Source organism: Podarcis gaigeae (genome assembly GCF_964106915.1).
Source record: "Podarcis gaigeae genome assembly, chromosome: 1".
NCBI lineage: Eukaryota > Metazoa > Chordata > Lepidosauria > Squamata > Lacertidae > Podarcis > Podarcis gaigeae.
The window spans coordinates 134663054-134675998 of NC_139678.1; the positions used below are offsets into that span (position 1 = coordinate 134663054).

At 37.5% G+C, this 12945-nt stretch overlaps 1 protein-coding gene across 3 annotated transcripts in view; it reads right to left on the bottom strand.

Moving 5' to 3' along the window:
• The window catches only part of UBE2F (ubiquitin conjugating enzyme E2 F (putative)), a 28481-nt gene that overhangs the window by 10627 nt on the left and 4909 nt on the right, over positions 1 to 12945 (bottom strand). Inside the window, exons 3-8 of one of the 3 annotated variants that reach the window (XR_014558475.1) lie at positions 12511 to 12540; positions 12120 to 12185; positions 9724 to 9791; positions 4743 to 4813; positions 3008 to 3065; positions 86 to 2417 (exon numbers count right to left, since the gene is read on the bottom strand). Coding sequence is in view for 2 of the 3 variants with exons in the window: in XM_083715280.1 (XP_083571406.1) it covers positions 2385 to 2417; positions 3008 to 3065; positions 4743 to 4813; positions 9724 to 9791; positions 12120 to 12185; positions 12511 to 12540 (326 nt within the window). In the remaining variant the exon portion in view is untranslated. The remainder of the gene's footprint in view (positions 1 to 85; positions 2418 to 3007; positions 3066 to 4742; positions 4814 to 9723; positions 9792 to 12119; positions 12186 to 12510; positions 12541 to 12945) is intronic. The other 2 variants (XM_083715280.1, XM_083715281.1) reach the window with 2 other exon arrangements.

Genomic DNA, 12945 nt, shown 5'->3' on the forward strand with positions numbered 1-12945 from the left:
TTTAAGGTGCTACTGGAAGGAAAATTTTTGTTTTGTTTTGACTATGGCAGACCAACACGGCTACCTATCTGTAACTGTCTACAACCTATCATTTATGTACTTGAAAGCTCGCAGTTTCTTTGTGTTGAGTGGATGAGAGACGGTGGCTGAATTTACAGCTGCATCACAGCTCTGGAAGAGAAATCCAGTGATCATGAAGGCTGATTTTGGGCCTCTTGTAATAAATGCTTAAAGAGCAGTTAATGCAGTTGAAATTGGAATTTTGGAGTATGGTTAGAGACACTGGAATAAGGTTACCAGACGTCTCCCTTTCCCGAGGACAGTCCCTGGATTTACAAATCAGTCCCCATACAAAATCCACTGAAGTTGACAAGTGCCCCTTGATTCACTGAAAAAATATGGTAACCTTACATTGGAATGCAGATGAGACAAATGGGAGGTGATGAGTCTGGATGAAAAACAAGAGGACCCATTTTTAATGAATTATGAAGACTCAGAAAGAAAGGATAAATTCAACCCAGCAGATGGCGGTGTGGAGACAGAGATACAAAAATATTATTGGGGAAAGTGCCTGTCGTAAACTCATGAGCCGAAAATCATTCAAAAATAAAAAATGCTCACATCGAAACGTCCTTAAAGAGAAGTCAGATGAAAATGTTGCCTATCTCCTGAAGGATGATTGATTAAAAAACTGGAAAAGCAGGAGAGAAAAGCACGAGGTTATGATTCATTGATTAAGCATCAGGCAAATAAATGTGAATTCTCATTTTATTGAGAAGTTCTGGAATCCACAAAAAGAAGTATCCCATAAGAAACTGGAGAAATATTAGTTTGGGACATTCTAAAATGAAACATCATATTGAACTGATTGAGTATCAGAACTGGCGATGCTGGAGGCCTGCAGAGGAAATTTGAAGAAATACCATTAGCAGATGGCAGAAAGCTGCATGCCACCTGCAGCTAGGAGTTACGATGGAGTGTATCTGCCAAATGTTGGAAACAACTGCATTGTACATAATTGGCAGAAAGAAGGTGGAAGTACCTCTCCCCCCTTATTATTTAAGTTTTTATAGTTTGTTTTGATTAATATTAAATTATGTAAGTATGAGATGAGATGATAATATGATACGAAGATACATACAGAGAAAAAAATGATAGAAGAGATCTGTGTGAGAGACAGAATCGAGTGGTTTTTCTCAGGGTGTGAGGCTGATAAAGATGGGAACTGTCCCAGGTGGGAGCTGGGACGATGTGGATTTATGTTTGTGAACTGAAAATTAAGATAGAAGGTTGAAAGAATATAAAATTTTGTGTGTGTGAGAGAGAGAGTGTGTCCCCCCTTTTCTTTTCCTTTTTATTATTTTGCTCTTTTTGAATATTAGCTTTGTTTGGTTTTTATTATATGTTGAAAACCTTTAATAAAATTGAATAAAAATGATACTTCCTCTTCCTCTTGGTAGATTGTCAATACCTTATAATCATTAGATTTCCCAGCGTCAAAGACATAAATATAAACCATATATCTCTACTTCAGATTGCAAGTTGGACAGCAGAGCAGAAATATATTCCATCTGATGCTGTAACTACATAACTTTAAAGCATAGCTGTCAACGTTTCCCTTTTTAAAAGGGAAATTCCCTTATTCCAAAAAGGATTTCCCTTAAAAAAAGGGAAAAGTTGACAGCTATGCTTTAAAGGGAAAAAGCTATTAAGACCTTATTTATCCTTCCTCTTACTTTCCAGAAAAATAGCATGAACGTTTGATCACAGAAATGTTAATTTAAAGACGCAACAGTACATAGATTCAGATTTGTTTATATCTTATCATCCCAGAAGTTTACATAAGGTAACATCCATAGAAGTTAACTGAGAGCCCAATAAAACCACAACATAAACTTAAAACGCCAAATTTACAGAAGAGTTGGGGTCAACCCAGGATCCACCGGGACAGCAGATCCCGATGTGGATCATTATTCCTCTTTTTCTTTAACAGGGAGGAAGGCACCATTTTGTAGTTCACCTTAGGTACCAAAATGCCTGAGAAGAGTACATACTTTCTTGTCAATGTGATTTGCTAGGGGAAGTAGGCTCCTGGTGTTTATAAGGACTACAAAGAGTCTTGTAACACGCTGAAGAGAAATAATTTCATTAGGGCATAAGCTTTAGTATAGTCTACCTAATCAGGTGCATGCAATGAGACTCTAGTTTACTGAAGCTTATGCAATCATAAATAAGATGATGATATTTCAGGCCCTACAACACCTTTGATGCAACAAATTCACATGGTATCTCTTCTAGAAGCTGTAAGCACTGTTTTCTTTTGCAAAGGGTAAGTGTGATGAGTCCAACTGAAAAAGATCTCAGCCAGTGCACTTGTTACTTACAGTAAATAATGAATTTAATCCCCAAACAACATCCTGAAAAGAAAAAGAAGTGGATTCAGTCAAAGAAGTTGAACAACACATTCTTACTTATTTTTTACCAAAGGCAAAATGCTAAAATATTGAATTCTAGCACAAAATGTTCAGTAAATGTTGAGCTTTCCATAAAGAATGTAAAAAACAAAACACCCGACCCTTAAGCATTTAATTTCAAGGTATCTATGAGGCAAAGCCTATGGTGGGGAAAGCGAACCATTTCCAGCATGACCGTATGGTGGAATAGGCTTTATCCTAATACTCCCTTTTGCCTTAACGAGACAACCTCTCACATTCACTTCATAGGTGAACAGGGGCATATGCCTCAGAGAAACCAAAACTTTCATAGAACACAAAAAATACAGCTTGGGTTAAAAAATAAACAATGAAACCACATTTAGGTCCCATTTATTTATTGGAAGAGGCAAGAAATTAATCTTATTAGAGAGCATGTATTCCCCATTCAAATCAAGATAACAACAATTTGTTAAAATTTGCCCTGAAGACTGACACAAATGTTTCTGATTTATGAAAGTTTTCACCTGATAAAGATAAAGATTATCACATTTGTATGTTTAAGATAATACTACCTTTAATGTTCTAGTTGGAGCCCAGCCAGTGCCATCAATTGAATGTTCTCTCAATAAACTGAAATAAAGATGCAAATACATATTATACACTGAATTCATATGTGCTTTGCTTACTCTAGGATTTAAGAGACAAATTAAATGCACAGACAACTGCCTCCTAAGGAATGACAGAAATTTTGATATTAATAGCTGAAAAGTCATTTGGGTGTATGTGTACCCCTACATATAGGTGACTGCACAAAAACTTGGCAAATAGTGTAAGCAGCTGGTCTTGTCCCACCTCATATCATTTGGAGATATATTCTGACTACTCTGTCTTTCATCAAGGTTCTTAATTCAATCAGTCCATTTTGCTCCCACAATTTTGTATCAACTGGTTGTTATTGCAATTTGTTTCAATCTGTTTTTAATGTTGCATTTTACATTGCAGTAACCAGCCCTGGGCCTCTGTGGTAAAGGGTGGGTAAAGAATCTAACTAATATAAAACGGTAAGATGTCGTCATGCTGCAGTTCACTTGGCCACACAGACAGGTGGCGCTGCAAACCACAGTGGTGGTGGATGGGCAGCCCAAGCGAAGTCAGCCACCCTGCTCTGCTGTCAGCCCTCCTTTCAGCCCTGGGGCCTCTGCCTCCAGGATCCACATCTCCCAACTGTTTGGCTCTGCTATTGGTCACTTTGGAGAAGAGAAGGAAATATTATCCCCACCCACCGATTCATTGCAGCGGGGGGGCTTGCAATCCCCCAAAGGGCTTTTGTCATAACTTTGTGTGTGGTAGTTGGAGAAAGTGATGGGGATGAGTTCCCTGGTCATTTTCTGCCAGCCTTCGTCCTGTTTCAGGCTGTAGTGGGTTTGCAAAACCCCAAAACGTTTTTTGTCTTAGTGTTGGAGAAGCAATTGGGATGGTTTTCCTAATTGCTTCTCTGCCTATTTGGTGGCCTGGACACGCGTTTTTAAGGGAGAGAAAGGTGACCAAGAAATGCATTTGGGTAGATCGAGAGAGGAAGGTGAGTTCTGGGTGCAAGTCATTTGAATCCCCTCTCTGATTCTTCTTCATTGTTTGTTTAGTCTGGCTTGCATGTTTTCTTTTCTTTTCTTCCTCAGTGAGATTCCCTGCCCACTTGGTAGCAGCAAATGCAGTGCAACTGCCAGCCTAAGCCCAGTCCCACTTATTCCTCTGCTGGGCCTTTTCAGTTGATTGAGACCCACCAACCTTTGCTGGCCGCAATATGGTGTGTATCAGTGTCTCACAGTGCATAGGTTAGGGGAGGAAAGTGAAATGGCACCTTTCCTGTGGGAAATGCCTGTGTACATTCAGCTTGGTAAGATGTAGTAGCCTCTCTTCTTTTATTGCAGCAGGTTGAACTTGCTCTTTCATAGTTAGCAAGATCCAAATAACACAGCATTTAAAGTAAACAAATCTCTTGGCAGAGAGGTGGCTGCGTAAGCCAGGTTGGTTCAGCTACAGAGCATCATAAGACAGGCTTCTGTCTGGGTGGATTGTTTGTTTGTTGTTTTACAAACATTACTGCCTGGTGTGGAGTTTGAGCAAACCAGGAGAAACTTTTCATGCATACTTATGCTGAAGTAATTCCCATTTGGGAAGGAGCCATTTGACAGTGATATAGGCTCTTTCTCTTCCTCCTACATACACACGAGAAATAGCCATTTCATCTACTGGCATTTAACTCTGACAATAGAATAAGAGAAGTGAGCTATAAAAATTGTTTATTACCTTAAACAGATTTCCCCTGTCTCCGTGATGTTGGGATGCCAGATTCTAGTCAAACATTTCACTTTGGGAGGCTGCCAGAAAATAAAACGTAAGATTACAAAGCTGCCCAAGCAGAAGGACAAATCAGGAGATCACATTGTACTGGACATCCGCTTTCCAGAAATCTGCACTGTGGGCCCCCCCAGCCCCCCCCCATTACTTATCCAGAGAACAGACAGCACCCACCCTCAGTTTTGTAGCTGATGTCTTTTCCTATCAAGTACTCATATCTTCTAGCAAGGTTTGTGGTGCAGGAATAAGTTCAAAATGAGACGACAACATAATTAATTGCACCAGGTGTGCTTGAGCTGGAACATATGAAACACCTGAGCTGGCTAGGGATGTGCTAACTGTCTCATTTGGCTGCATGTTAGAATCTGGCTAAGTCAAGAGAATGGTCCACGAAGCTAAGAGAAAAGATCACCCTTTACAAACAAGGAGCAGGGTACAAAAAGATAGTGAGGACACCGAATGTTCCTAGAGACACCACTGGAAGCATAGTTCACAAGTTCAAAGTTAAAGGAACAGTGGCCATCACAGTCACCTGAATTGAACCCCATAAAAAATCTCTGGCAGGATTTGCAGCACGCAAACCCCAGAATATTACTGAACTACAGGCCACCTCTCATGAGGAATGGGCTCAGGCTCCTCAGGAACGCTGTCGGAAGCTGCTGTATGGCTACGCATCTCTCTTGCAGCAGGTTATAGCAGCGAAAGGTTGCTGTACTAAATACTTGCCATGAAGGGGTTGGATAATAGTGAGACTGGAGAAGCCATTAAAAGTTGCAATTTCAGCTGAATTTGGGGGACGCACTTGAAGCAACCACTGTGTTGAGCTATTTCAATTGCTTTTGTTTGATCTGTTCATTGCAAACAGCTGAAAGTCTGTAATTTTTTATAATAAACCAAATTGGCAATGGGGGTTAAATAATTTCAATTGCAACTGTAAATCCCCATTGCATAGGGAATATTCACTGCTGTTGGGCTTTATTTGCTGGTTAGCATTCAAGGAGGCAATTTGCAAGTAGCAGGGGCAAAAGTTTAAGTTGCTCTACTGCCAGAGGAAAAGTCAGACAAATGTGACTACCAAACATATTTTAAAGTAAGATGATCAATTCAAGTAATTTATGATAACTAATAACCATCTAACTTAATTAGTCTGGTTAGATTCTAAAGTCAATCCAATATTTCTATTTTTTCATATTTCAATTTCATTGTTCCGCAAGGGACAATGACAATAAAGATATCGTAATCATAATTTCTCTCCCTTTCATCCCCACAAATCTTTGTATCATATACTTAAACTGATTAAACAAACGGATTCTTTATAAACACTGGAAAATACAATTATAATATGCAGCTCCAAAATAATCCTTACTGGTAAAAACAACAGCTAACTCTTTCAGAAATTAATTTCATAGCTCTGCCAATCATATTCACACACTCAAACTTCAGCTGCTGTTGTGTATTTGACTGCAATTACCAGGCTTATTTTTTCATCCAGAAAAGGTGTGAAAACATTAACAAAAATACTTATTTTTCTATAAAAGTTGATTATGCGAGGCAAAAAATACAACAAGAGCCTGGTGAGAATGTTGTAGCAGCTCCTTTTTATATAATCCTATTCTCGGAAACCTTAAACCACAAACACATATGTGTACCTTTCACATGACAACAAATCCAAGGGAGGCTAATTTTTATATTTCAGATTTTATCAACAATTTTATTTCTGCTTTCAAAATAATAATTAAAACAAAAACTGTCTAATGATTTACAATGGGCAGAGCAGGAAGCAGCTGAATACACTATCTAGTACAGGCACCCCCAAACTTGGCCCTCCAAATGTTTTGGGACTAGAATTCCTATCATCCCTGACCACTGGTCCTGTTAGCTAGGGATGATGGGATTTGTAGTCCCAAAAACATCAATTCAGAATGGTATCTTGCGTGCTCTTCAGAAAAAGAAACAGAGTATATAAGTACACTCTATGCAAAATACGGTAGTTTTCTTTTGATAACTTCAGAATTATACCTATATCTGATGAGATTTAATTCAAGAGGATTGCTCTTCAGTGTTGAAAATTTCCCAAGCATCATACAAAACTCATTCACATTTTTACAAATTCCTAATGGATAAAGAATATGAATAACCTGGGAGCTCTGGGTCTGCTGCAGGCTATGGGGGGATCGCTCGTCCTGAGCAACCTAATTGCTGCAAGGAGGCGAAAAGGGAGCAGGGCCAAAGCGCCTTCTCTAAAAAGCCTGGAAGGAACATTTGGGTTCGGAAGGGTCCAGCGGTGTCGGAGAAGGCTCTCTAGGAGCCCCCAAAGCTCTGGAGGGAGCAGCCAGAGCACTAAAATTGAACACAGACCTCACAGCAAAATGCCTCAAGTGCCCCCATTAAAGCAGCGACTTCTTTAAAAAGTAAAAGGAAATCGGACCAATTTGGACAAGATAATTTTTTAAAAATATATATTTAAGAAGAATTTATCAACTGGATCCACACCAGGGAGGTAAAGAGGATGTCCCTCCTGGGAAGCGGGTATGAATCGGCATGGAATAAAATCTGCAGGGGCTAAGAAAAAATAAATAAATTACCCGCTAATGATTTTTCTTTTTAAGCCTTCCATTGGATGAATTGAATTAACACTGTGATTTGAGCAAATATTGGATGCATAAGTTTAAGACTTTATAGTGCTTTTCCAGCAAGCTTACCAAACTGGAAATGAATTTTAGACATTGGGGTGATAAGAGAAGAAAGCAGGACAAGAACTTTGTGAATTATTCATCTTAATACTTTAAGAAACATATTTATTTCCTTTGCTACTTTTTATGAACTAAAAGAGACAGAAACTGTATTTATGAATTTAAAATTTTAAATCAGGACTGGTTTTAGAGCACATCATAATCGGATGGTTAAATATTTTTATTTTTATTATTAGGGTCCAATACAGATCAGAAACAAGTTGGAGATGTGGCAATTTTTTTTCTTTTAAATGAACCTTGTCTGTGTAATTAGTGGGCTTTTTGAAGAAGCTGAAGAAAAGGGAAAAGCAGACTTGGTACGAAAAGATCTTAAACTCTCACCCCCCCCCCTCTCTCACACACGTGGATATTATGAGAGCTTTTTGAAGATGCTGTTAAACACTGTTTAACAATGCCGTTTTAGTGAATGGAAAAGGAGATTTTTAAAACTTTCACATGAGCTAAAAAAAGTGTGGATTAAAGGTTATTTCATTTTTTATTTTCTTAGATCCTGGGAAATCTTGTGAATATGTTGTGGTAAAGGAGGGAAAACAGGAAATAAGAAACCAAAACAATAGATAAGAGGGAAAGCAGAGTGAGAGAAAAAGGACAGAAACACAAGCGACACAGTGTGGCTGGAAAAATAATTACAGGGGTTTTTTTATTTGGCTTTTTCTTTTTTTTTAAGTACTTTCTCATAAGAAAGGAGAGCTCGCCACCTATTGGTATTTTGATATAAGTATTGATTTTCTTTTTATATAGAAAATGAGAACTGAAGTTTAAAATATTCTTTAAACTTATTTAAAACTATTTATTATGTAAAATAAAAACCAAAAATTATTTTGCATTTTGTAACTTTTTTTAAAAAGGAAAAAAAATCTTTTTTGATAAAATCATGGCTAATACAGCAAAAAAACCCACCATGAGGCCCAACTACAAAACCAGGTCAAAGAAAAGGTTCAATTACAGAAGGGGACACAAAGTCTGATTTAATGATAATTTTATTAGAAATGAGGAAAGAAATGAAGGAAGGAATACAGAGACTGGAACAGAAAACAGATAATAACACTGCTGAGATCGCAAATTTGACAACAGAAATTAAAGTACTGTCACATAAAACATTAGAATAGGAAAAAAACAGTGCAAGAATTAAAGCTTAAAACATCCAATTTGGATGAATCTTCCAAGAAAGTACAAGTGGTGGCAAGAGACCAAAAAGGAGCAAGAGAAGTTGAAGAAAAGGGTGTTTAAAATAGCATTTGTAAAAAAGAAGCTTTTCTTCTGGGAATTATAGGGGTAGTCCTACCTAAACAGTACAGAAATTTATTCATGTATGAAACTACAGTGGCAAGAATGTTATTTGCCCAAAAATGGAAAGAAGAAGTACTGATGAAAGAAGAATGGATACAAAAACTTATGGACTATTGCAGTGTTTTTCAACCTTTTTTGGGCAAAGGCACAGTTGTTTCATGAAAAAAAATCACGAGGCACACCACCATTAGAAAATGTTAAAAAATTTAACTCTGTGCCTATATTGACTATATATAAAGTAATTCTCTTGAATAGGAATCAAATAAACACAAAGTATTTTATAATTACTTTATTATGAAATAGTAAGTAAACAGAAATATGAAAAATTATAAAATACTTTATTTTTAAATCTTTCGAATTTTTCAATTTTTCCCACGGCACACCAGGCAACATCTCGCGGCACACTAGTGTGCCGCGGAACAGTAGTTGAAAAACACTGGACTATTGAGAAATGGCAAAAATTACCGGAAAAATAAGAAATCAAGGTAACAAACTTTTTACAAAAGAGTGGAAATGGTTTATTGAGTATGTACAAATAAACTGTGAACAGGTAAGAACATTGGCAGGATTATTGTAATAACCTGCAGTTTCATAAGAATATGCAAATAAAAGAATAAGATAAGTTAATTTAGAATATGCAGGAAATGATAAAAATAAATTTAAGGAACTGCAGAAAGAGGAGGAAGGAAGTCTAGTTTTGAAATGTTAAAATGACTGTAAAACTATTGAAATGTATATAACTGAAAATCATTTTTTAAAAAGAATATGAATAACCTGCACAATATGGCCATAATCAAGTACAGTGCCATACAGTTAAAAACCAACTGCTTTTCGAAGCCTATTGTAAAAGGAAACTCAGTAAGTATTAAACTGTTCTAATTACTTACCACCATATTATAGGCATCAGGAACTTCAATTTCAAACTGAAATGTTCCATTTTGATAATAACCTTCATCTGTTAAAGGAAAAACAGAAGCTTAAATGAAATATGCAACAGAAAAGATAGTGATCTAGGGAAGTTACAGGTGAAATCCAATGGTGTCCATCTGCCAATGGAAGGAACAGTGGGCTGGGGGACACTCTGGAGTGGATGTGGAGGGTCAGGGTTGAGGGAGAGAGAGGAAGGAAGGGAATGCCCTTTTGGATGTCACCCTCTGCTCATGATTTTTTTCTAACCAAAGGTGGTGAAAGTTTGAGACAACTGGCTTCAACACCCTATATTCTTAAGCATATTTCAGCTAGATGAGGCTTATGGTCAAAGTAGGTGTGATGGCAGCAGAACATAAGGAAAGTCCTGCTAGATCAGTCTCAGTACAACATCCTGATCTCATAGCAGCCAACCAGATGGCTATGGGAAGCCCAAAAGGCAGGGCTGGGGAGGGAGGGAGGGAGTTCAAAGAAGGTTGGAAGGAGCAGGGACCAAGCAACGGGAGCTCACCCCGTTGCGGGGATTTGAACCGCCGACCTTCTGATTGGCAAGTCCTAGGCTCTGTGGTTTAACCTACAGCGCCACCCGCGTCCTTTTACATTGACATGGTACCAAACCACATACTGGTAATTATTTTTCATGCAAGCTAAACACTTACTACTTATCCTGAGAAAGACTCAAGAAATACGATCTCCAACCAGCATGATCAATGTGACAGTACTAGTTAAATTTCAAACTACGCATTCTCTACATACTATAGAATATAGTATATGTAGAATACATATATTCAATATGTAGAATATAGTATAGAATATAGCATATGTAACAGAAATACACAATAACCCCCGAAATAGTTATCTGGAAGAGTCAACTAAATTATCAGCAATTTATCTTTTGTTAAGCTTTACTGCTAAAGGTTTTTATTTACACTGTGTAGCAAATGAAGTTGTATGGGGCTGATTTCCCTGCTATTTATCTTGTATAGTAGATCTGTAACTCGTGTAAAGATGCCTTAAGACGTTTTATGAAAATTTTGTGAAGACATTAATTGTATAATAGTACACAAAATGAGGTGCTGATTTTGAGCAATCAATGGATAAGATTTCTGAGTCAAATGTGTAACATGGGACATTTGGATTTGGAGGGCTACATCTTCTCAAACTTGTTCAAACTCATCCAAAAAGGTTTTATATAATTTTGTGCAGATGCTAGTAGGCCAAGTTAAATTTACACCAGAATCAGCAAAAGGTGCTAGAGATGTACTTGTCTATGTTCTGATATATACCATGTACTGTATATTGTCCATGACCAAAGATACCAGATTTTTGGAAAACAGCTTGCCGTAAGATCAAGAACATTAACTTTTCTTGTGATGTCATAGAGCCAGTAATGGTTAGAGTGTTGGACTATGACCTGGGAGACCAGGGTTTGAATCCCACCCAGCCATGAGGCTCACTGGGTCACCATCACTTAGCTCAGGGGTCTGCAACCTTTAAGACAAAAAGAGCCACTTGGACCCATTTCCGAAGAAGAAAAAAAACTGGGAGCCGCAAAACCATTGCGACATTTAAAACAAATATATCTCCAGAGCCGCGATCTGACAGCGGGTGGGAAGGTGACGTCGGGACAGTGCGTGACTAACGCACGCACCGCCCCCATGCGACATCACAGCCAGTACAGCGCCCGTCACAGTGGGGAGTGTCAGGGCGCACAATGCGCCTCCTCCCCTCGCTAGTATCCGCCCCGGAGCCGCGGCAAAGGTGTAAAAGAGCCACATGCGGCTCCGGAGCCGCGGGTTGCAGACCCCTGACTTAGCTTAACCTACAGCTCACAGGGTGGTCGGAAGGATGAACTGGGGAGGAGAACCATGCTCACCCCTTGAGCTCCTTGGAAGAAAAGGGGGCATATAAACCACAGAATCATAGAATTGTAGAGTTTGATAGAATTAAAAAAAGAACATTTGCTCTAATTTATTAATTTGTTGTTTAACTTATTATATACCTAGTCTATTACATTTGATTTTAAAACGTAAGTATCTTTTAAAAAAAATTGTACCTTTTTGTTTTGCCACTTGCTTTTACTGTATTCTTGATTTAGTGTAGTTCTTTTTTTTTTGGCATTGCATAGCTTTGATGCATCAAGTATGGCTGTAAGTTAACCATCAAAATATAAATATATCTATCCTCTTACTCTACATTTCTTTTCAAATAACAAATGTTCACCTTCAGTTTCCCCAAATAATTTCAAAAGAGAAGGCTGAAAATTGTGTGTGCGCATTCATAAAGGGATTTGAGTGTTTATAGAACACTCTGCGCTTAACATTAACAGTTTCAAAATACATTCTTAAAAGATTACCTGGGTTTACAGTTAGGAGAAAATAATGGAGTTTATTTGGGTCAGGAAAGTTTACTTCACATGTACCTGAAAAACAAAATTAAAAAATCTGAAAATAACCACCAATTGTGACATTTCTGACAAGCTGTGGAGGGGGAAGGCAACAAACATAGGAACGAAAGAGAAAAAGGCCTCACAAGGGAATTTATTGTGCAGTTAATATTTACAAAAGTTAACTACAATCTGAGCTGAGTTCATGCATAAATCTATTAATTTATTAAATAAATGTATATCCCACCCTTCCTCCCAAAGGAGTCCCAGGTTGCAATATCTGCAGCTATCTGAAAATGATATACATTGGAAAAGAAGAGTTTGTACACTCCTCAGAAAACCTTCTGAACACTATACTTACAAGGTAAATTTACTTCAAGTTCTGCAACTTCTGTTAAAAATGAAATAAAAATGTGAGTCAATGCCAACTTTATATAACATCTTTCTATATATAATGCTCAAGATAATTTTGACTTACATCTAAACTGACAAAGCAATAATAAAAAGTCACAGCAAAAACAGTATCTTAATATAGATATACTTACAATATTCATGTTAAAATATAAGGTGCAATAAACAATACTAAAAATTGTCAATATTCTGAAATTTCAAACTCAAAAACAGGATGAGATAAACTAAATTTTAGATTTAAACTTAGTTCTGCTCATTAAACAAGTGTACAAAATATTAAGAAAATTGAACATGAAGTAAAAAAAGTCATCAAAAATTGAACCACGTGATCTAGAATGATTTTCAAGCCTCAAATAAAGGTTAGCGGTCTGCTTTTAAAAAAACC